At 50.8% G+C, this 26276-nt stretch overlaps 1 protein-coding gene across 2 annotated transcripts in view; it reads right to left on the minus strand.

Annotated features, from left to right (window-relative positions):
* LOC115092810 (disintegrin and metalloproteinase domain-containing protein 9-like) overlaps positions 1–18389 on the minus strand; it is a 606381-nt gene extending 587992 nt beyond the window's left edge. For both annotated transcript variants that reach the window (XM_029604139.1, XM_029604138.1), the window contains exon 1: positions 18284–18389. In XM_029604139.1, coding sequence (XP_029459999.1) covers positions 18284–18377 — 94 coding nt within the window. In that variant the 5' untranslated portion in view covers positions 18378–18389. The remainder of the gene's footprint in view (positions 1–18283) is intronic.
* Positions 18390–26276: the final 7887 nt, after the last annotated feature.

The raw sequence follows: 26276 nt of genomic DNA on the forward strand, positions 1-26276 counted from the left end.
GTCGCAAGGTGAGATGGAGGGATTGAAGAACCGCCTCCGTCGACTGAGCCTCAGTAACCAGTCGTCTAGATAAGGTTAGACGTGAGTGCCTAGTCGCCTTAAGTATGTGGCTACTACTACCAGGCATTTCGTGAAGACACGAGGGGCCGATGATAAGCCGAACGGAAGCACTCGGTACTAGAAGTGCTAGTTTCCGACGAGGAACCGGAGGTATTTTCTGTGAGACGGGGTAATTACTATGTACATGTATGCGTCTTTTAGATCTAGAGAGCAAAGCCAATATCTATGTTGGAGAAGAGGGCGTTGAGAGCCTAAGGTTACCATTCTGAACTCCTTCCGAAGGTGTTTGTTTAGGGCATGAAGGTCTAATATGGGGCAAATTCCTTCCGTCTTTTTTGGTATTAAAAATAGCGGGAGTAGAAGTCCTGTCCCCTTTGCAAAGGAGGAACTTTTTCTATGGCGTTGGCCTGTAGGAGGAAGCTATTTCCTCCTGTAGGAGTTGAGAGTGGTTGGTGGAACTCCACCCTGGCCGAGGTGGAGAGTCCGCCGGTATGGAGAGGAAGTTTAGATGGTAACCTTGAGCTACGACCGACTGGACCCACTGATCTGTGGTGACTTTGTGCCACATGGTGGTGAAGTGGCAAAGCCGACCCCCGACTGGCAGAGGTGGAAGATGACAATCGCTTTCTAGCAGGGAGTCAAAACCCCGAGGCAGGGCCAGGTTGCGCAGGTGGCTGTGTCTTCTGAGGCCTGGGTTGCCAAGGTGGAGGCTTTTGATAGGGTCTAGATGGACGAGACTGAGCTGGTGGAGGGTAGTATCTCTGTGCCTTGTAAGTAGATCTCTTCACCTCTCTTCTGAACGGCCGTTTAGAAGAGGTAGAGAAATCAGCATGCACAGCTAAAAGCTGTCGCAGCGTGTCATTGTGATCTTTGAGTTGTGTGACAGTTTCTTGGATCTTCTCGCCATACAGATTATCCCCCGTGCAGGGGAGGTTTGCTAAGCAGTCCTGTACCTCTGGATGGAGATCTGAGGATTTAAGCCATGCCTACCTCCTTGCACGTATTCTGGCTGCTGACATCCTGGAAGCCGTGTCAAAGATGTCGTAAGAGGATTTTACCTCATGCTTACCTGCATCAAAGCCCTTTTTTATAATGGAGTTCAGTTGGTCTTGGAACTGGTCCGGGAGAGTATCAGAAAATTCCTGCAATTGCTTGAATACATTCCTGCTATATTGCATCATATAAAGTTGATAGGCTGCAATACGAAAGATTAACATAGAGCCTTGAAAAACTATGTTCAAAAGAATCGACAAATTTTTTCTCTTTTCCCGGAGGTGCGGAAGAATGAGGCCATGGTCTCCTGGCCTTCTTCTGTGCAGATTCTACCACCACTGAATGATGGGCCAACTGAGTTTTTTGGAAGCCAGGTGCTGACTGGACCAAATAGGTGGTATCAGTCTTACGGTTGACTGGTGAGACTGTACCTGGGTGTTCCCAGTTGTGCTGCAGAAGATCAAGCAGTACATCATGAACTGGGATGGACATTATTTCCTTAGGTGAGTCAACGAACTGAAGGACTTCCAGCATCTTGTGCTTGGAGTCTTCTTCAGTTTGAAGGGCAAATGGAATAGTCTCTGACATTTCCTTAATAAAATTTATGAAGGAGAGATCCTCTGGTGGGGACCTGCGTCTTTCTTCAGGTGACTCAGATGGCAGTGAAGGACCTTCTCTGGCTGGAGGGGGTCAGGGCACCGAGGGTACTGGAGTCGGCATCGGTGGCATCAGGGCTGGCATCAGTAAAGGACGAAGTGGCTTCGAAGGCATCGGTGACCTCTGTGGATGCCTCGGTGGAAATGCTCCGGAAGGCCCTGGAACTGAGTCTGGCATCAAAGGAACCTCCTCATCCGAGGAGAGATGAATGGGTGCCAATGGACCAAGTGGTATCGGTGTTTTCCCTGGTGCCAATGGCAGAGCACCGATGAGGACATCTAGTTTGTCGAGGACCGGAGCAAGCATTGGTGGCATCTGTACCTTGCCTCAGTTCCAGCCAAGATACCTGCTTGATCCTGGTTCATCTTCACAGCGTCCTCACTCGCCTAAGTCCCAGCGGCCGGGCTCCTATGGGCTCCTCCCAGGGGAGTCTCGGCTTCCAGGATGAAGACACCTCTTCTGTTCTCCTAGCCCTAATCCCTCAACTCCCACAGGCTCCTCCTGGGGAGTACGGGCTCCCTGTGTGAAGGCCAGCTCCTTCACCCGGCCTGGTGTCTGCCTCCCGGCCTGCTCCCTCTCATACGGAGACAATAGTCCACCTTACCCTAGTCTCCGGCAGGCCGGCCCAAGGGTCCACTAAACAGTTAAACCACAACAGTGTTTGGTGTATTTACAGATAAAGGATGTGATGGATGGAGTTCGGCTTGAAGAATGTATTGTATCATGTGAAGTATGTATTATAGGTTGCGTTAATGGTATATTGTTAGTGTTTTGGTATTTATGGCTTGTTGATAGGTTGTTTGATGATTTTTGATGTTTTATTTTTTATGTAATATTTTGCTATAGAATCCCTGAGAAGGATGTTTGAACGATGCATAATCTGGAACAAGCAGGTGTCGGTATCAATATCAGACAATGCCTTTAGATCAGTGCTGGCGCAAGAGCCTTTTAAGACACACCCTGAAGAAGCCCGTGGAGGGTGAAATAAGGGACTTTGTTGGGGTTATGGCATACAGTGGGGGTTTGGATAATTGGTGGGATTTAGGTATGGGGATATAGTATTGTGTTATGGGGAATACTTATGTGGTTTTAATATGGGGTTGTTGAATGAATGAATGAATGAGTGTGTATGAATGATGGGTAAATGTGGGTTATTGATTTACAAACTGCTATTATGAAAATAGTGATTTTATGATATATGGAAATAATTTTTGTATGTGTATGTATACTTTAAGACTATTCTAATTTATAATAATAAATATAATAAAGTTTAATTATTATATGCATGCTTGAATGGATTAATGTATTTATTATTTGATGTAAAATGTAATATGTAATATTGCTATTATGCCCATGTAAGGATTTATGAGTTATTACTCGTGGTGGGGGTTGTAATATAAACTCTCGTTGTATGTACCTTAGACAGCTCTGAGAAGAGACATCTGAAGGGGAATATGATAGAGGTCTATTAAACCATGAGTAGAACAGAACAGATAAATGTAAATCAGATACTCTTTCAAAAAATACAAAGAGTAGGAGATTTTCCATGAAATTATTAGGTAACACATTTAAAACAAATCATAGAAAATTATTTTTTACTCCATGCACAATTAAGCTCTGGAATTCAATGCTAGAGTATGTGGTTACGGCAGGTAGCTGGGTTTAAAAACAATTTGGACAAGTTCCTAGAGGAGACGTTCATAAATTGTTACTAACCAAGTAGATTTGAGAAACCGCCTCTACTTATCACTGTGCATTTGTAGCATGGGACCTATTTACTATTTGGGATCTTGCCAGGTATATGTTACCTGGTTTGGCCACTGTTGGAAACTGGATTCTGGGTTTGATGGAGCCTCGGTCTGACCCAAGAGGGCAATTCTTATGCAATGTTCTTATGAACACAAGGTTCCGAAAATGTCACAACTCACCTGGAAGGCAACTGAGACATGATGCAACTAGGTTACAGTTATCAGGACACCTAGCAAATGCTAGGGGAGCTGAAAAGCCACCTGAAAAGCATAGACACCATGATATATCTCAGAAGTCGCCAACTCCAGTCTTCAAGAGAGATAAACAAGCCTGGCTTTCAGGATATACAAAATGAATATGCATATAGTTGTATACAATGGAAGTAATGCATGCCTATCTATTTCATGCATATTCATAGTGGATAAACTGAAAACCAGACCTGTTTATGGCTCTTGAGGACTGGACTTATCCACCCCTGATGTATCTGGAAGATGAAGGTTGAAGCCAAGATATGTGCACAAGGCTGCTAAGGCCACAGTGAACTTCTAGCAAGGGTGTATTGTGTGGCTTTAAAGTGCAAGCTGGCCAAAACAGGCTTTGAATGACATAGGAGTTCTGATATAGTTTCAAAGAAGGTGATAGCTAAGGAATGGTTTTAAGGAGATGGGAATTACCTTGTCATTACAAGTGAGTTTGGTTCCTAGCATGACTACTAAGGTACAGTTTTAAAATACATGTGCACTGAAGTAACCAGGTGGCAAGATTGTGGGGCCTCTGGAGGGTAAGAATGATGGACTCTGACAGGTGAGTGCCCTCAGGTGTGTGGGCCTGAGGGGTAGGAGTGCCAATTCCGAAAACTCAGAGTAAGGTTCAATATCATGGGCTCCAAGTGCAAGTCTTGAAGAGCAAAACTGCTGATCCCAGAGGAAGAAAGAGTCCTGGATTCAGGTGTGAGCCAAGAGGGAGCAAGGGATAAGACTGGGGCATAGGCCCCAAAGAGGGCAAGAGCACTGGCCTCGAATATGGACCTCAAGTGCAGGCAAGAGTGCTGGCCTTGGGCATAGGTCCAAGAGGAGGTACTAGATTACATTTACATTTATTCAGAATGTGTGGATAGCCTAACTCTAAAAGGTCTAGGCGATTAGAGCACTGCACCTGCTTCCCAGCCCCAGAGGGGGAATGCATGTTGGTCACGAGGTGGGGGGGCGGGGAGGGGAAGAAAGAGGGACAAAAGTACTGGCTTCAAGTGCAAGCTCTCAAGAGGTAAGAATGCTGGCCTAAGAAGAGCCAAAGCAATATTTTCAAGCATGACTTTGTGATGGGGATGGGGAGCGGAAGTAGGGGACCAAACAGCTGGCCTCAGAGGGGAAAGAGCGATGCTCTCAAATGCAGATCCTGGAGAAGCATGATTGCTAGCCTCAGAAGAGCACAGTACAAGACCTTACTGTTTTTTTTTTGTTCTAATGATAATATGGCTTGGCATATTTCTGAGAAACATGCATGATATTCAGCAGATCTCTGTAGGACTGCAAACACTGAAATCTGATGGGCACAGCATCCTGCAGTCTTTAACACCTCCTCAGCCATTCTGGAAGAGGAGATTATAACCTGCACTGTTGACAAGTCTCTGGAGTGATAGGGATAAGAAAATTATTCCTTACCTGCTAATTTTCATTCCTGTAGTACCATGGATCAGTCCAGACAGTGGGTTATATCCCCCGACCAGCAGATGGAGTCAGAACAGAGTTTGAGAGCATCAGCATATAGAGTAGTGCACCCTCTGCTGGAGCTCAGTATTACGCATAGCAAAGCCCAAAAGCAAAACACAACATTTTGGATCCAGATCCGTCACCAAAAAGGAACAGAGAAAGATATAAGTAAACAAACGGTCAACGGGACCACCAACAGTCAACTTGTGAGGAGCTGTGAACAGTAACAATAATCAGAGACAAACAGAATGAAAGTTACCTGGAAGAATCCGAGCAGGACCTAATGAAACCCCTAGTGGCGGGCGTCTGGACTGATCCACGGTACTACAGGAACGAAAATTAGCAGGTAAGGAATAATTTTCTTTTCCCTGTACGTACCTGGATCAGTCCAGACAGTGGGATGTACCCAAGCTTCCCTAAACCGGGTGGGGTCCTGAGAGACCTGCTTGGAGAACTTGATCGCCAAAAGAACCCGTGTACTGAGGCGCCAGGTGTAGTCTGTAATGTCTGGAAAAAGTGTGCAACGACTTCCACGTCGCCGCACGGCAGATTTCCTGGGAGGAAACGGAGCGAGATTCCGCCCAGGACGCCGCTTGGGATCGCGTGGAATGAGCCGACACGCTGCAAGGCGGCACCCGCCCCGCTGCAATGTAAGCCGATGAGATGGCGTCCTTTATCCAGCGCGCAATAGTCGTCTTGGATGCCTGAGAAACTCTCCTCGGTCCTGACCAGAGGACAAACAAATGATCGGATACCCGGAAGTCATTGGTAACCTCCAGGTAATGGAGCAGCACACGCTTGACGTCCAGGAGCCGGGGTTCCTCTGGAGCGAACGCTCGAAGCTCCACCGTTTGATTGACGTGGAAGGCCAAGACCACCTTTGGTAGGAAGGATGGCACCGTACGAAGGGAAACCCCAGAGTCGGAGAAAGCAAATGTTGCTTACCTGATGTAACAGGTGTTCTCACAGGACAGCAGGATGTTAGTCCTCACAAATGGGTGACATCGAGGATGGAGCCCTGTACGGAAAACTTTTCTGTCAAAGTTTCAACAAGCTTTGACTGACACTAGCACACTGGGTGCACTGAGCATGCCCAGCCTGCAATTATCCCTGTGAGCCACAGGTGTCTCCCTCAGTCTCGTCTTATAGCTAAAAAGCGCAAGCGAAACTAAAATAAAAGTATACAGACCCAACTCCGCGGGGTGGCGGGCGGGTTTCGTGAGGACTAACATCCTGCTGTCCTGTGAGAACACCTGTTACATCAGGTAAGCAACATTTGCTTTCTCACAGGACAAGCAGGATGGTAGTCCTCACAAATGGGTGAGTACCGAGCTGAGGATGCCCGGGAATGCACCAGATACACCGCAGATGCGCAAAGGCGTAACGACTGAGGTGGAAATGGGAACGGAGGGCATCCGCAACACCATAATGGGTTCGTGGAAGGATGTTGGGTAGTGAATTGAAAAAAGTAAGAGTAGGCGGACTGGCCAAACATGGAGCATGCCGGCTAGTCAAATGTAAGCAATAATAGGCTGCGAAGGTATGGAGAGGACTCCAGGCTGCAACCTGACAAAAAAAAAGTACAAGCAGCAGTAACCAAAGGGAAGCTGTTAAGGCTAAGACGGACACAACAGTATGTGGATACCCACAGTGTTGTAGTGAAATGTCTGCTTGTTGGTAGGAAAGGAAATATAGACCACTTAATCAGAAGGATTAGGTCTGTGTGGCCACTGGAAGTAGCAGCTTGACCCTTGCATGAAGGAAAGAGTCAAGTGGAATTCACATGGAATGCAGTGCAATGTAGATAGAATGTAAGCGCAGCATTACTGTCCAGGAATGTGGAAAACCCAGTCTCTCCCTAGGGCGAGAGAGAGAGGTTAGGAAAAATTAATAGAGTATTTCCTGAGGAAAGGAGATACAACATCTACCTGAAAAGGATAGAAAGTTGAATGCGTAGAACTACTCAGTGGCAGAGGAACGGAGTCAGGTGAGTATGGAAAGAGTGCATAACTCACGGACCCTGCTGGCAGGAATGACATTAAGAGGGAAAGAAGTTCCCTTGCCAAACTGTGGAAGAGAGGAATGGAAAGGCTCAAACGTAGAATGTATGAGACTTATAAGGAGAATATATATGTTCATTCCGTGATTAGAGAAATAGAGGCGGCTTGATCACTGGATAATCCATGGTAAGCCGACTCAGAGAGGATTACCGAAAATTGGAACTCAACTCCCAAAACGATACACCTCCTAAGAGAAAGGTGTATCTATGTGGAGGATGTCTGGAGAACAGAATCCGAGGGAGTAAGAAAAAATGGTGGAAAAGTAAAAGGGGTAATACCTCTTTTTTTTTTTTTTTTTTTTAGCGTCAGGAGGTAAAGCCTGCCATATTAAACGGCAAGATTTATGTTTAGAAGGTTTTGTGATGCTACCAGAACCTAAGAACATCAGTAAGTCTATGATTTGGGACTGACTGGTGAGAGAATAAAAGGTTACTGATATGATGGATTGAGAAGTATGGGAAAGCATACTGATCTCAGTCAGGGAGTGGGGAAAAGAATACTGAACCCCATCCCAGTTCAACATTAGAAGAATGCTGGCTACGAGAGGCAGCAGAAGAGATATATTGAAGAGGCCTTTGATGGAAGAAAAGGCATCTAAGGGAACGCATAGGAAACATGTGCAGGGAGCAGAACCTGTGCATCGTATGGAATGATGCAGACGCCGAGGAAAGTTTAGTTAAACTCAGCGTTAAAAGATTTGCCCTGTACACATGTAATTGAGACCATTCGAGAGGATAGAACCTACGTGGAGAAGGTCTGATAGAGCGTTCATTAAATCTCTTAGATATGTGGCCCAAGGACGCATGAAGTGAACAAGGGCCAAGGGTAGAGCTGCGCAGCTGTCTAGCAGAGCAGCTAAGAGGTAATGCGTGCTTATGAGTTGGAAAGCACATTGTCCCTATGCTGTCTGTCTGTATGCACAAAGAATTGTTGCAAAAGCAGTATTGGAAGGCATAAGGGCATAACTCATGGGTGCAACGTCCAGGAAGTTTATGAGAAACTATGCTGGAGTGCAATAGATGCATAATGGGTTGACAGCTTTCAGGAGAAACTTTATAACCCTAAGGAATTGCGAGCATGAGTCGAAGGAGACTAGGTCCTAGTTCGAACTGGGATAAGAATCAGGGACGAAAGCAATGAAACCACTTAGGTCCATTGAGTATAGAATGTCACTGAATATAACCCATAGCAGTTTTGAATTATGAGAAAAATGCATAGTGGGAAGAAACCCCATAGCCCAACCATGAAAAGTTGAAAGGCTGAGGTTATGGAAAATATGCGCAGGGACATATAACAATGTATCAGAATGTCTGTGCGCATGCTGGACAAGAGGGTCTTAAGACTGTGGTGTCCAGAAGTGTTACAGAAGGGATTTATGGCAGTGACAGTAATCCCAGTTAGTAAATGTATAGTGAGTCCTGAAAAAAGTGAGAGCTCCTTGCATGTACTGAAAGTGGTTAGCAGTAGTCTATGCAAGGAAAGTGAATGATGTTACACTCCGCAGAGAAAACAGCATTCACCAACAGTGATGCAAGAGACAGTTCACTTACCGAAGCTGGTGCCAGCGGCAGAGCTTGGGGTTGTAATGTTGACACCATAAAGCACATAGAAACATTAAAATAATGTACTTACTGCAGTATGGAGTGATGGTAACCAAAGATACCATTGTACCTGTGATGTCTAAAGAAAGTTGGATTTTCTTAGGTCCAGGATGTGCGGAGAGTAACTATTTTCTGTTAAAAGAAAGAATAGTGCAATTAAAACTCCCCAACCCCCCTCCCTTCTCCCCTCTGCACTTCGTAGCGCCTGGGGGAGTGTACCGGGACTTTGGTACAAGGTGGGGTGGCCGCTCTGATATCTGACCAGATGGGAGACCAGGAGGTGTCCCAATGGAGGATATCATGTAGGCTCCTGCAGGTGTGTGAGCGGTAAGTGGTACCCGCATTTCTGTATGCTGTACAAGGAGACACTGAGACCTGTGGCCAGGCCTCAAGGTGGACTTGTACATGGGGCAATGGTTGCTGAATCTCATGTTTAGCAGATCAGCCAATGCAGCTGGACCTTGGTTGGGAGGGAACCAAGAGTCAGAGCATTGGTCGGCACAGGGACTTGTTACTGACAAGAGAAGAAGCCCTGCTGCAATCCCAAGAAGATAGAGGGGTTCTCCTGATATTGTGGCTAACATAGCGATATGTGACACTAATACAGTTCTAAAAGGCACATGACCCAGAACTTTTCGAACCACGGTCCGAATGGGAGAACACAACTTACCATCCGACGTGGATCGCCGCAAGACGAGCCGGTGAAGATTGTTGACTCCGACGGTCTCCGGAGTCCTCGAGGGTAAGGCCGGGGACGTAAACGTCCATCTCGCTCTGAAACCCGGTATGGTGGCACAGGTACAGAGGAGACAGGCCAGGCGTGAGTGGCGTTTAGACTGCTAAGTGTAACAGATGGCCATAGTCCCACACCACTTGACGGTGGGGCACGCCAGGAACAGAGGAGCCCTAACGGAACTCATGTTCCCTTCCCTCGTCACAGCGGCTCGATGTGTCGTGACGCCAATGCAGAAGCTGTCGGACCTGGATCCGGAAGTTCTGGATCACCAAGGACTGCCAAAACTGTAGGAACAGTGCTGATGGCAGTGGTGATGTCGCTCTGCCCGAGAGTTGTCCAGCCTGGAGAAGGATGGCACCGATGTGCTGGATGGCGTCAGCGGCGGACGATCACGATGTCGGCGATGATGGGTGCCACGGTGCTCGGCCCGGTCTTTCCCCAGCGCCGAGATGGAAGCCCTCGTCGTCCTGGAAGGCGATCGATGACGAACTGTCAGCACGCCTGCTCTGCTCCTGACACAATGGAGTGTCTTAAGCTAATACGGGGCTTAAAAAAGAACCCAAAGCGTGGAGCAATGTGAGGAGGCGAGGGTATTATGTGGCGGTGCTATGTCGGTATTGACGATATTGAAGGCAACCTAAGGGGCTTCGAGGATATCATCAAAATGGGTATGAAAAATCGTCGATGACTGGCCAGGAGAATGATGACAGTGACGGGCACTGACAGCAGTGGCATAGGTATCTTTGAAACGATGTGGAATCGAATAATCGAAAAACATTGCCGTTATTGAAAAAGATACCGGCATCGACTGAGTCGAAGTCGAATCAATAGGGCGTCAAGGACACCGAAGGAAAACGGAGGTGTCGAGGGCATCGATGCATGGAGGCGGGCATTTATGCCGTTTGTGGCATGGCCACGGGCATCAACTATAGGGCCACAGACGTTGACGGTATCGATTTGGACAGACTCAGATTTCCAAGTGTACATGGCATCGGTGCCCCAGACACGTGTGTCGGTGGCATCGATATGGACACGTATGGAATCGATGGCATGGATCTCCCAGTCGATGAATTCCATCCCGGCATCAACGCCAGTCCTGGAATCGGCATGGGCATCGATGCCAGCCATAAGGCTGGCATTGGCATCAACGCCCATCCACGGAATCGAGCCGGCATGGATACCCACCGATGGGACCCACCTGGGCATCGAATTTCACCGATGGGAGCAGCCTGGCATCGACTGCCCTCGATGGATGCATTCTAACATAGATGCCCATGGATGAAACACCTGGGCATCGGTGTCCATCGATGCAAAAGGACCTGGCACCGATGCCATCGACGGACGGCCATCCGGCACCAATGCCATCGACGGACAAGCCATCCGGCACCGATGTCCATCGATGGGGATCATCCGGCACCGATGTCCACCGATGGGGACCATCCGGCATCGATGCCCACCGACGAATCGATGTGGCACCAATGCCCACCGATGGAAAAGGGCTGGACATCGGTGGGGAGGATGGGGCATCGATGGCATCCCCAAAAGGGGGGGTGGCATCGATGAAGTGACCCTGGGATCGTTAAAAAGTGTCTCGGGCAGCGGTGGCGGCGACCCGAATATGCATGGCAGTGACTAACAGCGTGTGCGTCAATGGCATGCATCCGGGTAGGGACGGCACCGAGGAAGCCCAAGGAAAAAAACAGTGCGTAGGAGGAAAAAGCCTGGTAGCACTGAAAAGCAAAAAACATGGATAAAGGCATCAGGGCACCATGGGGGGAGGGGCGCTGATGACATATAAAAGCCCAGGGCGGTTTAGGAGGGTCCCGGTGTAGCGATAGGGTATCGACTGCGTGAGGGTACCAGGGAACGAAGGACTTGAAGCTACAGAGGTCCTAAAGTTAAGGAAAAAATCCCTACCCCACTAGCATAAGCAAGCAGAGTGTCACAGAGATACTCGCAAGCTGTTTAAAGCTAACTGAAAATGGGGGAAGGGAAGGCTTCAGTCAGTTAACAGCCTTAAGATAGTGACAGAAACCGACCGAAAAATAAGAATTAGTACTCACCGAGCGTCGTAAAAACGTACGCGGAGGGAGACCTGTGCAGGGAAAAGTGTTTTTTGAAGTGAAAAGTTAAGTGTTTCCATGAGGTAATTAGTTAAAAAATCCTCACAGAGCTCCAACCGCTATGCTGACTGCAGAGCGGAAAAAAGAAGACTGAGGGAGACACCTGTGGCTCACAGGGATAATTGCAGGCTGGGCATGCTCAGTGCACCCAGTGTGCTAGTGTCAGTCAAAGCTTGTTGAAACTTTGACAGAAAAGTTTTCCGTACAGGGCTCCATCCTCGATGTCACCCATTTGTGAGGACTACCATCCTGCTTGTCCTGTGAGAAACGCAGATAAGGGTCCCGGCAGGACAAGGCTTGGAGCTCTGAGATCCGGCGAGCAGAAGAGATGGCTACCAGGAAAACCGTCTTGAGAGTCAGGTCCTTGAGGGAGGACACCCTCAGGGGTTCAAAAGGAGGGCCCGATAGCATTCGCAGCACCAAGTTGAGGCTCCAAGAAGGGAAAGGATCCCTGACCGGTGGCCGTAGGTGTTTGGCACCCTTCAGAAAACGTGCGATATCCGGCTGAAGGGGTAGAGAGCAGTCCTTCTGTACCGAGACATTCAAGGCCGCCACCTGAACCCGGAGCGAATTATAGGCGAGACCCTTATCCAGACCATCATGTAGGAAATGAAGGATCAGCGGGACAGTCGCCTCCATGGTTTGGACCCCGCGGTTGGAGCACCAGGCTTCGAAGACCTTCCAAACTCGAACGTAAGCGACAGAGGTCGAAGGCTTGCGGGAACGAAGCATCGTTGAGATCACTGTCTCCGGGTAGCCTCTGTGGCGGAGACGGCGCCGTTCAAAAGCCAGGCCGCAAGACAGAAGAGTTCTGCCTGCTCGAAAAATACCGGCCCCTGACGCAGAAGATGAGGAAGATGGGACAGGCGAAGTGGGCCGTCCACTGTCATCTGAAGTAGATCTGCGAACCATGGCCGACAGGGCCATTCCGGGGCTACGAGAATTACAGTCCCTCGATGATGTTCCAACCTGCGGAGAACCTTGCCGACCAGAGGCCAAGGAGGAAACACATAGAGCAGTTGATCCGACGGCCACGGAAGGGCGAGGGCATCCACCCCCTCCGAGCCGCGCTCTCTTCTGCGGCTGAAGAAGCGTGGAGCCTTGGCATTGAGAAAGGTCGCCATGAGATCGAGGCATGGTGTCCCCCAACGACGGACGATGAGATGCATTGCCTCGTCGGAGAGAGCCCACTCGCCGAGGTCTAGCTGTTGACGACTCAGGAAGTCCGCCTGAACGTTGTCCACCCCGGCGATGTGAGAGGCCGCTATCCGGACGAGATTGCTCTCCGCCCTCTCCATCAGGGGAGTTGACTCGAGGGAGACATGCTTGCTTCTTGTCCCCCCTTGACGATTGATGTAGGCCACGGTGGTGGCGTTGTCCGAGAGGATCCTCACCTCTCTGTGTCGCACCAGGGGAAGAAAACGCTGAAGAGCGAAACGCACGGCTCTCGTTTCCAGGCGATTGATCGGCCACTTTGCCTCCTCTGGCGTCCAAGTCCCCTACGTGGCGCTTCTTTCGCAGATGGCGCCCCATCCCGCGAGGCTGGCATCAGTGGTCACCACCACCCAATTGGGAACCTCGAGCGAGACTCCCCGAGCCAGATGCGAGGGGACAAGCCACCAATCCAGGCTTTTCCTGGCTAATGGTGGAAGCGGCAGGATCACCTGATACTCCTGGGAGACTGGTTTCCAACGGGATAGCAGGGACGCTTGCAGTGGACGCAGGTGTGCAAACGCCCAGGGTACCATGTCGATGGTGGAGGCCATTACTCCCAGGAGCTGCAGATAATTCCAGGCGGTTGGTTCTTCCAAAGCCGAAAATCGAGACACGTGCTCCCTCAGGGCTTGCGCTTTGTCCTGGCGCAGGAACACCATACCCCGCCGGGTATCGAAGCTCGCTCTTAAGAAATCCAGGTGTTGCGAGGGCACAAGGGAACTCTTTGGAAGGTTCACCACCCAGCCCAGAGAGCGTAGGAATTGTACTACTCTGGCCACTGAGGTCTGACCATGTGAGAAGGACTTCGCTCGAATCAGCCAGTCGTCTAGGTACGGATGTACTAGGATACCCTCCTTGCGGAGGGCCGCCGCCACCACTACCATGATCTTTGTGAAGGTCCGAGGTGCGGTCGCCAAACCGAAGGGAAGCGCCTTGAACTGAAAGTGTTGACCGAGAATCTTGAAGCGAAGATACCGCCGGTGAGCCGGCAGGATGGGAATGTGCAAGTATGCTTCCGAGAGATCCAGTGAAGCGAGGAATTCTCCCTTGTGCACTGCGGCAATCACTGATCGAAGAATCTCCATGCAGAACCGGCTGACCCTGAGGGCCTTGTTTACCTCCTTCAAGTCCAGGATGGGCCGAAAGGAACCGTCCTTTTTGGGAACGATGAAGTAAATGGAATAGTGGCCCAAGCCCACCTCGAAGGGGACGGGAACGATGGCCCCTATTTCCTGCAGTCGGTCTAGTGTTTGTTGAACCGCTATCCTCTTGAGATCCGAACTGCAGGGGGAGAAGATGAACCGGTCCCTCGGGGGGGCGGACAAACTCCAAGGCGTAACCGTCTCTTATGGTGTCCAGCACCCACTGGTCCGTGGAGATAACTGCCCACTCCTCGTAGAAGTCCTCCGATCCGGGGAGGTGAGAAATGGGCTCCTTTGGCATTATTGAGATGACTTTGTGGGCGGATTTCCCTGCCCTGGACCCTCTCTCGCGGGCCTCCACCCACGAAAGGAACGAGACCAAGGTTGGGATCTTGTCGGCTGTATCCGGGAACCGGACTGCCGGTAAGACCTATAACATCGCTGTGCCCTGGCCCTGGTTCTACTGGAAGAAAATGACCTGAAGGAACGCTGTCTATCCTCCGGCAGCCGATGCACCGAATTTTCCCCCAGTGACTTGATGATCTGATTCAGGTCCTCTCCAAATAAAAACTTCCCCCGAAAGGGGAGGGAGCCAAGGCTCGACTTGGAGGAAGCATCCGCCACCCAGTTGCGAAGCCACAAGAGCCGTTGGGCTGCTACAACCGAAACCATGGACCGCGCCATTACGCGAAAGAGATCATACAAGGCGTCCGCCACGTATGCTATGGCAGATTCCAGACGGTCCGCCTGGGCGGCCTCTTCAGGGGGCAACTCCTGAGAGGTGAAAAGCTGCTGTACTCAGAGTAAGCTGGCCCTTTGCGCGAGCGAACTGCACATCACGGCCCGCATACCTAGGGCAGAGACTTCGAAGACCCTCTTGAGGAAGGTTTCTAGTTTACGGTCCTGCGTATCCCGCAGGGCTGTTCCACCCGTGACCGGGATGGTCGTCCTCTTGGTCACTGCCGACACCGCTGAATCCACCTTGGGCACCTTGATAAGATCCAAAAAATCCTCAGGGAGCGGGTATAGCTTTTCCATGGCGCGTGTGACTTTCAAGGACGCCTCGGGAGTGTCCCACTCCCTGGTGAGAAGCTGTAGGAAGGACTCATGGATAGGGAAAGCCCTTGCCCTAGGACGGAGGGCGGCAAGTACTGGATCCCCTTTGCGAGAAGAGGTGGCGACGGAAGGAGCCACAGGGATCGGCGGATCTGGAGGTGGATCGAGGTCCAGCTCCTGAATAATATGGTGGATGAGTTCATCCAGCTCTTCTTTTTGAAAAATCCGTAGGGCTCGAGGGTCGTCCCCCTCCATATGTCCATCCGGATGCGCCTCCTGGGGTTCCGGGGAGTCGTCTCTCACTGGCGAAGCCGCCCCCGTTGTACGCCAGGGTGGCACGGGAAAGGGACCTGGCAGGGATCCAGGCATAACGGGCGAGGCGGTGAGACCAACAGCAAGTTTAGGAACCTTGGGGGGAGGGGCCCCCAGGGGATTCGGCGCCTGCGCTCCCATACCCTGCAAATAAGCCATGTGCATTGCCAAAATAAAATCAGGTGAGAAAAACGGGGAGCTGATTGGAATCCCTGGGGGGGGGGACCGTCCTGGGAGCCCTGGTCGAGCAAACCCCCCGCCGGGGGCAAAGCCTGTTGAGAGCCAGTGCAACCAATCCTGTCTGCATCTGGGAGCGAGTCCGTCTCACGCTGTCCCCCTAAAATGGCCGCCGTTCCCGCCAAAGACGGCGTCGTGGCCGACCCGCGCTGCCCGGGCTGAGGAGGAGGCAGGTCCGAAATCGCACCGGAGGACTACAGGGTGCCTTCCCCGTCGGGGAAGCACCGCTCACAAAGCCCCTCCCTTAGAAATTGATTCCCCGGTTCGCCGCAGGCCTCACACCTCGAGGACCGCGGCATGTCAGCACCGGGAAAAAAGCCTCGGGGGGGGGGGGGGCCAAAAACGAGCTAGTGTTGCGGGGGGGCCTGGAATGGCCCTAACAACCCGCTGAAGGGGTCCAGGAACTGCGGGGGAAAACCCCTGTTTCAGTTGAGCACACACCCGCGGGCGGAGCTTGCGAACCGCAGGACCCACAAACGACACGTGGAGCGGCCGGAACCACCGGCATCCACAGGGCACCACCAAAAAGAAGCAAACCTGTGGAGAAAGAAACTCAAAAAACTTCCATTTACCCCAACGGAAGAGGAAAGGAGTACAGAATAGAGAAGGCAGAGCCACAGATACACGCCTCCTCAAAAATTGAAAACTTTTTTTTTTTTTAAATTTTAAGGATCCAAAATGAAGAGAAACATAAGACAGGGAAATACTGTGGAGAAAAAGAAAGAAAGAACCAAAAATGAAGAAACCCTGTCAATCTGGGGGAGCTAGTGGATCCCCCCACTCACATCTGCTGGAGTCAGAAGAATACTGAGCTCCAGCAGAGGGTGCACTACTCTATATGCTGACGCTCTCAAACTCTGTTCTGACTCCATCTGCTGGTCGGGGGATATAACCCACTGTCTGGACTGATCCAGGTACGTACAGGGAACCCATTATTAGGGGAATATGCCCTCCTACCTCATTTGGGCAGTTTGCCCTGTATAGGAGACCCCCAGAGGAATGAGCCAGCTGCAGTCTGCTGGGCAGCAGCCCCAAAGGAAGAGCATTATTCCCAATGCAGTACTGAAAATTTTACTTGCATGAGGCCAGTCTGATCCATGGTACAGACTTTGTGAAGGACAAGTCAGCTTCAGTTGCTGAGCAAATCCAAGGAAGAGGATGTCTTTGGTATATATAGATATATAAGAGCCTAGTTTAGGCTCTTATATATTTATCCACCATGTTATTTTTATTTATTTATTTATTTATTTATTGTTTTTATATACCGGCATTCATGATAGAATCACATCATGCTGGTTTACAATTAACAGGGGGAGTGGGTGAAACAAGAACATGGAACGAGTGCACAGCAACTGAGAAGTTACAATAAACAAGGCTGGTTAAACTGGGAGAAGAGGGAAAGCTAGAAAGAATTAACAGAATGAGGTGTAATTATTTACAGTATTTACAGTATATTCAGTATTCTGAAGTGTCTGATTGAAGAAAATGTTGATTTGAAATTTTAGTGGCCTGATCATCCACTCGCTGCTCCACCTCATCCACCCGGGACCCTATCTCATTAACTTCTCCCAGCAGCTCATTCATTACCTGAACATCTTATCTTTACTGGCTGCAATGTCCCATTGAAGCTCCTTGAACCAAGCTCTCCTTGTCAAGCGCTACTTGTTCCTTGTTCCTTGTCAAGCGCTACTTCAGCGTAATGTTTTTGTTTAATGTACACCGATGTGATATCACCGATGAATGTCGGTATATAAAACCGTTAAATAAATAAATAAATAGGCGTGCCATTCCCCTCTGCAGAATTTTCAGCATGAGAGGGGCAGACTGATCAGAAGAAACAGACTCTCCTGAGAAACAAATTCTAATACTGAAGAATTTCACCTGAAAAAAGAAGACAACATTTAAAAAAAAAAAAAAGTTACGCCAGATGATTTTATAGAGTGGAGGAGGCAAGCTCCTTTTAGCAACTGAAAGAGAAAGAAAAATGGGGGTTTGAGTGACATCTGGCAGTGTGGTTGCTTGGTTGCTGGGCAACCGGTTCAAAAGCACCAAGTTTCCAAAACTGTCAGTGTGGGATGGGCGCAATAGAATGTCGCCTATCTGTGTGACTTCACTGAGGATGATTCTCATTAGAGAGGAATATTTTACCCCTAGTGCTCTCTGACGCGTCAGCTTTCCTTCTCAGCCCGCCGCACATCAGCTGGCTCTGAGTGAGCCCACATAGGCCATGCTATGAGCTGTGCCACAGAATTTCTAACTAATAATGGATTCAAACACAGTTTTGAAACCCTCTTCGTGGAAAAGTATGGCTTTTGCTAGTACAATTCTTTCACCAAACAGATTCCTATTTTCAATTTAAACCTCAAAAGGCCTGTGGAATGTAAATGGACCACCTGGAAAAGATAAAAGCTTGTAATTACTCTTCAGACTGTAGCTGTCCGTAGCCCGGCTTTTGTCTGCTTCGATGCACATCCCTGTCTGCTCACTGCCTAGCAGCCCACATCTGTCTTTTCTTTAACAATTAAGGGGCCAGAAAGAGACTGCGCACTGAAGGCCACATAGCACTACAGGATGAGAACCACGGCCAGCTCCACAGTCTCCAGGCACTGAGGAAAGGCCGTGACACGTCTCACCTTCACTAGAAACCAGTGGCGGAGGCAGGAACCACGGAGGCAGCAGCAGCAGCAGCGGCCCTAGGCCAGGAAGATGCTCTGGCCCCCACATCATTCACAGCCCTGGCTGATGCTCGCTTCTTTTGGGCTCTGGGCACCCAGCCAAGCCCCTCCTCTCTCTAGGAACAGCCCCTCCCATCCTCCCCACACAGCTGATTGGTGTCAGAGGTGCCAGTGTTCCAAATCGGGGGGGGGGGGGGACACAGTGCACTGTGCAATCAATGAAATCCCTCAAAGTGTCATGAACCAGTTGCAGGTGCTGCATATCCCAAGTGCCCAGAATGCAGATTCGGTGGGGGAGGCTTTAATATTCCAGGATGTTGGGGGTGGGGTTATGGGTAAATGGTGAGGGTGTTTGTGTCTGTGTGACAGCCTATGTGTCTATGTGAGCACATATGTGTGTATGATAGCCTATGTGTGTGTATGTGTCTGTGTGAGAGCCTATGTGCCTGTGAATGTGTCTGTGCGAGCCTGTGTACTTGTGTGTGTGTTTGTGAATGTTTGCCTGTGAGAGTCTGTGTGTCACATACGGTGGACTCTTGAGTTACAACTGGCTTGACATATGAACAACTTGGGTTACAACCAAAATTTTAGTTTTGAGTTACAACCAAAGTCTTGAGTTACAACCTGAATGCCAGCCAAGGCCATGTGTATCCCCTCGTGCCTTCTAATTAGGCATTTTTTCCTGTCAATCTCATTTTTTTGGGCTTGGTGGGTGGGACTTCTGCTCTGCTGTTGCAGTGATTGGCTGCTGCTGCTGCCGATGAGGCCTGCCAATCTCAGGCGCACCCAGAGCTGCAAATGTTCACAGGAACACGTAGGCAGACCTGGCACGGCATTGCAGCAAGCAACAGCATCACTGGTGACCAAGGAAGCTTCTGTGCAGCAGCAGAAAGGGAGTGTAGCACTCAGCTGGCTACAGCAAGGTATCAGGAGGGGAGGAATGAGTATGCTGGGAGGGGGAAATGAGTGTTCCCTGTACGTACCAGGATCAGTCCAGGACACCTGGGTTGTGACCCCGCACCAGTAGATGGAGACAGATTAAAACTTGTGGGCGGAGCCATATATGCTCCTGTGCCAGTCACAGCCCCTCAGTCTTACTCTGTCTCCAGTAGGTGGTGCAGGTGTAGTCACAGCCTCTGGGTGCCCTGAGGACTGATACTTAGTTTTAGTCAGGGTTATTTTACTTATTTTGTTTATTTTAAGCTCAGTTTGTATTTTTTGATTCTACTTCTGCTTAGAGTAGTTTAAAAAAAAAGCTGTCCGTCCTGCCTCCCAGGGGGGTGGGAAAGTTCTGGGAGGACCATCCCCCCCTGGTTGAGGCCGCTGCTGAGGGTCGAGGACCCGAACTACTAAAGCAGCAGCGTCGGGGGTGACACCGGGGAGCCCGGTTCACTCACCCCCAACAGGAGCAGGAACCCCAGGACCTAGGACAGCGGCAGGTTTGATTTAAAAAAAAAAAAAAAAAAAAAGTGTTTTTAAATTCTTTTGTTTGTGCCTGCTCTCCGTTTCTTCTTCGCCGGGGGGGGGAGAAAAGGTCCTCGGTTCGGCAAGGGGAGGGGAGTTTTTCGGCATTCAATTCTTTAATTTTAATTTTCATTTTTTCTTCACGTTTTCCCGCCGCGGCCGCGAGAATGCCTAGAGGCACAACTTGCCGCGCTTGCGGCTCTGCGCGCGCGCGGCTCTCTCGTGAGGGAATTTGTTCTGCATGCGTCCCGGGCGGGGAGGGACCGTCTAAGTCAGGTAAGTGGGTCCGTTCCCGGTCGGTGCGGTCGCCATCGTGCACTCCCGCCGCTTCTATCGCGCCAGCTGACTCCTTCCCGCTTAGTGCAGGAGCGGCGGCCATCTTGGCATCAGTTCACGAAGTTGTGCAGGAACCTGCAGGGGTTTCTGCCGCGCCTCCCGAGTTATCTCCTCAACAACGGCCTTCGGGGGGGGCTTCCGCTGGGGGGGCTGAGTCCCCGGATGAGGCTGGCGAGGAATCGGACTCCTCAGATTCGGGGTCGTCTTTTTCGGCAGATTTTGCCCTCCTGCTGCGAAAAGTTTTAAAATATAAGGGCCGCAGGCGCAAGGAACTTCATGGACACTCTAAAAAGGATACTCCAAGGAAGAAAAAATCTCGGGATGACTCTGCGACAGGAACTCGGACACCAAGAGGTATCCCGCAGGATACAGAATCAGAGTCCACCTCACAAGATGAGGTAGATCCGCCCGACGAGCCCCTGATGGGGGCCGATGGCGCGTCAGGGGACAATTCTGCCCAAACAGGGCTGAGCAAACCTTCGCAAGCCGGTGATGGGGACGACCCAAAGGTGGTACGCCTTTTCCGAAGGGACGAGCTGTCCCCGCTTATCCCGGCAATCCTCAGCGAGTTAGGGGTTGAAGCCCCACCGACAGTCTCGCGCCCCGGAGCAACTATGGACCCGGTCCTGCTAGGACTCACTGGTCCAGCGGTAGCCTTCCCATTCCATTTCTCGGCGTCTGACATTTTGTTTCGGGAGTGGGATACTCCTGAACTAGGTCTGAAGGTATCTAAGGCAATGGATAAGCTCTACCCTTTGCCAGAAGACGCACTGGAACTTCTTCGGCTTCCAAAGGTGGATTCAGCGGTGTCGGCGGTAACTAAACGTTCCACGATTCCGGTCACTGGGGCCACAGCCCTTAGAGACATACAGGACAGGAAGCTTGAGGTGCAGCTCAAAAAGATCTTTGAGGTCTCAGCGTTGGGAGTCCGGGCTGCCATTTGTAGCAACTATGCCATGCGGGCTAGTTTGCGCTGGGCCCAAGTTCTACAGGCGAATGCAGGTCTTTCTCCTGAAGAGGCCACGCAGGCGGATCGCCTAGAGGCTGCCATTGCTTATAGTGCGGATGCTCTCTATGACCTACTACGTACTTCAGCAAGATCCATGGTCTCTGCAGTCTCGGCGCGTCGCTTACTTTGGCTTCGCAATTGGTCGGCGGATGGATCCTCCAAGGCTCACCTTGGAGCCCTGCCCTTCAAGGGGAAGTTGTTATTCGGCAAAGAGTTGGATGATCTCATGCTTTCTCTTGGAGAGAACAGAGCTTTTAAACTCCCAGAAGACAGGTCCAGAGCCCGATCCTCCTATCCGTCCAGGTCCCGGTTTCGAGGTAATAAGAGATCTCGTCCTCAGAGGTCCTCGGCTCCTTCTTATCGCTCGACTTCTTCCCGGGCCTCTTCGTGGCCACAGTCCTTTCGTGGGAAACGTTACGGCAGACAGGGAGGCACCCCGTCCGGCACGGGTCCCAAAGCCTCTCAATGAGATACGGCGGGTCCATTCCTTAAGGCAACCAAGAACCTCCGTTCCAAACGTAGGGGCGAGGTTGACTTTATTTTTCGAGGAATGGACCAAAATAACATCCGATCAGTGGGTCCTCAATGTAATAAGGCACGGTTACGCGTTAGATTTTGTACGGACTCCAACGGACAAGTTCCTGATGTCGCCCTGCAAGTGCCCAAAAAAGACCATGGCAGTGCTAAGCACTCTCAGGCGTCTGGAGGACTTAGGAGCAATTGTCCCCGTACCTCCCGATCAGCAAGGCGCAGGTCGTTATTCCATCTACTTCATCGTGCCAAAGAAGGACGGCACGTTCCGGCCAATTTTGGATCTCAAAGGGGTAAACAAATGTCTGCGCATTCCACACTTCAAGATGGAAACAATTCGGTCAGTGATTGCCTCAGTTCGTCCAGGCGAATTCATGGCCTCTTTAGATCTCACGGAGGCGTACCTCCACGTTGGAATTCAGCCGTCTTTCCAGAGGTTCCTCAGATTTTGCATCTTGGGCAGACACTACCAATTTCGGGCTCTTCCCTTCGGCCTCGCCACAGCTCCGCGAACATTTACAAAGGTAATGGTAGTAGTGGCGGCTCATCTTCGACGAGAGGGGTTCCTGGTACACCCCTACTTGGACGATTGGCTGATTCGGGCCAAGTCCGAGACCCGTTGCCGTCAGGCGGTGGCCAGAGTCCTCCAGTTGTTGCAGACCTTAGGTTGGGTTGTCAATCTCAACAAGAGTCAGCTTGTTCCTACCCAGTCCTTGGAATACCTGGGAGCTCTTTTCGACACGAAGCAGGGCAAGGTTTTTCTGTCCGCGGATCGTGCACGCAAGCTTCAGTGTCAAGTGCGTCGATTATTAAGTCTTCAGCTGCCGCTGGTTCGCGATTATCTGACGGTTCTGGGATCTATGGCGTCCACACTGGCGTTGGTTCCTTGGGCTTTTGCTCATCTGCGACCATTACAATTTGCGTTGCTCTCCCGATGGAAGCCGGTATCAGAAGAGTTCCACCTACCACTTCCACTCACGACTCAGGCGCGGGAGAGTCTTCACTGGTGGCTCGATCCGGGCCATCTCTTTTGCGGAGTGTCTCTGTTGGTCCCCGACTGGACAGTGGTGACGACGGATGCCAGTCTCTCCGGTTGGGGAGCGGTCTGCCTAGACAAGTCGGTACAGGGCCGATGGTCCTCCGTCCAGTCGCAGTGGTCCATCAACCGTCTGGAAACCAGAGCGGTGCGCCTGGCTCTGCAAGCCTTCCTCCCGTTGGTCCAAGGGAAGGCGGTCCGTGTGTTGTCGGACAATGCAACAACAGTATCATACATCAATCGCCAAGGAGGGACAAGAAGTCCACTTGTGGCGGAAGAGGCAAAGCTTCTGATGAGTTGGGCAGAGTGCCATCTCAACTCCATAGCAGCATCTCACATAGCCGGGGTTGACAATGTTCAGGCGGACTTCCTCAGTCGACACCACCTCGACCCCGGAGAATGGGAGCTGACGGAAGATGCCTTTCATCTCATTTGCGATCGGTGGGGGCTGCCCCACATGGACCTGATGGCCACGTGGCACAACGCGAAGGCTCCTCGGTTTTACAGTTGACGTCGGGAGCGAGGTGCCGAGGGCGTCGATGTGCTGGTTCTTCCTTGGCCAACCAACGTGTTGTTGTACGTATTCCCTCCGTGGCCAATGATAGGCAAGATCTTAAGGCGCATAGAGTTGCACCCGTCCAACGTGATCATGGTAGCGCCGGAGTGGCCACGGCGCCCTTGGTTTGCGGATCTCGTTCAGCTGTCGGTGGATGCTCCCCTTCGGCTACAGGGGTTTCCGGGGCTTCTTCGTCAGGGCCCCGTTTGTTTGGAGGATGCGGATCACTTCTGTCTCGCGGCATGGCTTTTGAGAGGCAACGTCTAAAGAAAAAAGGCTATTCAGATGCGGTGGTAGCCACGTTACTGCGGTCCAGAAAGCAGTCTACGTCCTTGGCTTATGTACGTGTCTGGGTAGTTTTTGAGGAGTGGTGTATCAGCCGAGGGCTAGATCCCATTTCCGCTTCCGTCTCTGATATTCTGGCTTTTCTTCAGGCCGGTCTAGCCAAAGGGCTTTCTTGTAGTACCCTTCGTGTACAAGTGGCGGCGATTGGTTGTCTGCGGGGTAAGGTTCGCGGTTCCTTTCTGGCCCTGCATCCCGATGTCTCTCGTTTTCTTCGGGGGGCTAAACATCTTCGTCCACCACTACATCATCCATGTTCCTCCTGGAATCTTAATTGGGTCCTTTCTTCTTTGTCTATGGCTCCGTTCGAACCCTTAAAACGGTCTACTATTAAGGATCTTACTTTAAAGACCGTTTTCCTGGTTGCGATTACCTCGGCTCGGAGAGTCTCGGAATTACAGGCTTTGTCTTGTCGGGAGCCATTCCTGCGGATTTCAGATACGGGAGTTTCCCTGCGGACGGTTCCGTCTTTTTTGCCAAAAGTGGTGTCACCGTTTCATTTGAACCAGTCTATTGAGCTTCCTGCTTTCGCAGGTGCTGAATATTCGGACCCGCAATGGAAAGAATTGCGGAAGTTGGATGTGCGGAGGGTTCTCCTCCGTTATCTAGAAGTCACTAACCCTTTCCGGGTGTCGGATCATCTCTTTGTTCTATTCTCGGGCCCAAAGAAAGGAGGTCCGGCTTCCAGGACGACAATCGCACGGTGGCTTAAAGAGGCCATCGGCTCAGCGTACGTGTTACGAGGAAAGCCTATTCCGAACGGTCTTAGGGCTCATTCGACAAGAGCTCATGCTGCGTCTTGGGCGGAATCTTCTCAGGTTTCGCCTCAAGAGATTTGTAGGGCAGCTACCTGGAAGTCCTTACATACCTTCATTAGACACTATCGGTTGGATGTTCAGGCTGCGGATTCCGGGGGTTTTGGAGAGAGGGTACTCCGAGCGGGACTCTCTGCTTCCCACCCTCGGTAATTTAGCTCTGGTACATCCCAGGTGTCCTGGACTGATCCTGGTACGTACAGGGAAAGGAAAATTAGTTTCTTACCTGATAATTTTCGTTCCTGTAGTACCAAGGATCAGTCCAGGATCCCGCCCGTGCTGTTGTGAAGAATCGGAGAGTCCGCTCATCTCTTTTGTTAACTATTCCGGTTATTGCTTTGCTCCCTTGTTTTGGGGTTCTGTTCCGGTTTGGGGTCCTTGAATGGCTCCCTGTTAAGGTTAGTTATTTAGTTTGGTTGTTCTGTTTTTTGTCTACTTTGACATTACGTATGACTGAGGGGCTGTGACTGGCACAGGAGCATATATGGCTCCGCCCACAAGTTTTAATCTGTCTCCATCTACTGGTGCGGGGTCACAACCCAGGTGTCCTGGACTGATCCTTGGTACTACAGGAACGAAAATTATCAGGTAAGAAACTAATTTTCCTTTTGGGGGCCAGAGATGTGCTCTGACGGGGTGGGGAGGGGGGAATCCTCCCCTCCTCCCTTCCTACAAGCCAAAGATGTCAACTTGAATGGTGAGTACAGTATGAAATTGTTGTCCCTGGTAGGCTAGGCACAGTTTATAACTTTTTGGTGAATACACTAGGAAAATTATTGGTGTTTCTGGTAAATTAGACATATTGTTCAACCCTTTTTTATTATGAAAAGGTTAGGTAAGGGGTGCTTTGGGAGGTTCAGATTGCATTATGGGTATTTCCATTATTTCTTATGGGGAAAATAGTCTTGACTTACAACCAACTTGAGTTACAACCTCACGACGAATTGAGTTTGTAAGTCAAGGGTCCATTGTATAGGCTTTCACAGGCACACACACATACATAATGTATCTGTGAGGGAGAAGGAGCCTGTGTATGTTAGAGAGTAAGTGTGAGAGAGAATGAATGTGTTATTGTGCGCGTGTGTGAGAGGGAAGAAAAATTTGTACGACCCTACCGCCCCCAATACACGATGATCTCAGGGTGACTGGAAATCAAAATATCCCAGGTATGGAGAGCAGGAGATTTTTAAATCCTTATTAGTGTGTCATTTGATGTTTCTGCTCTTTTAAAATATTTAATTTGGGGGGGGGGGGGGGGGGCGGAATAGAACATTTTTTAATTATTGGATTTTTTATTCAACAGATGTTTTTAAATATGTTATTGGTGTTTGGGAAATTTTGGCTACTCTTATTCATTATGGGGCGGATTTTCAGAGCCCTGCTCGCGTAAATCCGCCCAAAACCGGACGGATTTATGCGAGCAGGGCCCTGCGCGCCGGTAAGCCTATTTTACATAGGCCTACCGGCGCGCGCAGACCCCGGGACTCGCGTACGTCCCGGGGTTTTCGGAGGGGGGGGCGTTGTCGGGGGCGTGTCGGGGGCGGGCCCGGTCGTCGCGGCATTTCGGGGGGCGTGTCGGCAGCGTTTGGGGGCGGGTACGGAGGCGTGGCTACGGCCCGGGCGGTCCGGGGGCGTGGCCGCGCCCTCCGTACCCGCCCCCAGGTCGCGGCCCGGCGCGCAGGAGGTCCGCTGGCGCGCGGGGATTTACGTCTCCCTCCGGGAGGCGTAAATCCCCCGACAAAGGTAAGGGGGGGGTTTAGACAGGGCCGGGCGGGTGGGTTAGGTAGGGGAAGGGAGGGGAAGGTGAGGGGAGGGCAAAGGAAAGTTCCCTCCGAGGCCGCTCCGATTTCGGAGCGGCCTTG

Source organism: Rhinatrema bivittatum, chromosome 5, assembly GCF_901001135.1.
Source record: "Rhinatrema bivittatum chromosome 5, aRhiBiv1.1, whole genome shotgun sequence".
In the NCBI taxonomy this organism is placed as follows: Eukaryota; Metazoa; Chordata; class Amphibia; order Gymnophiona; family Rhinatrematidae; genus Rhinatrema; species Rhinatrema bivittatum.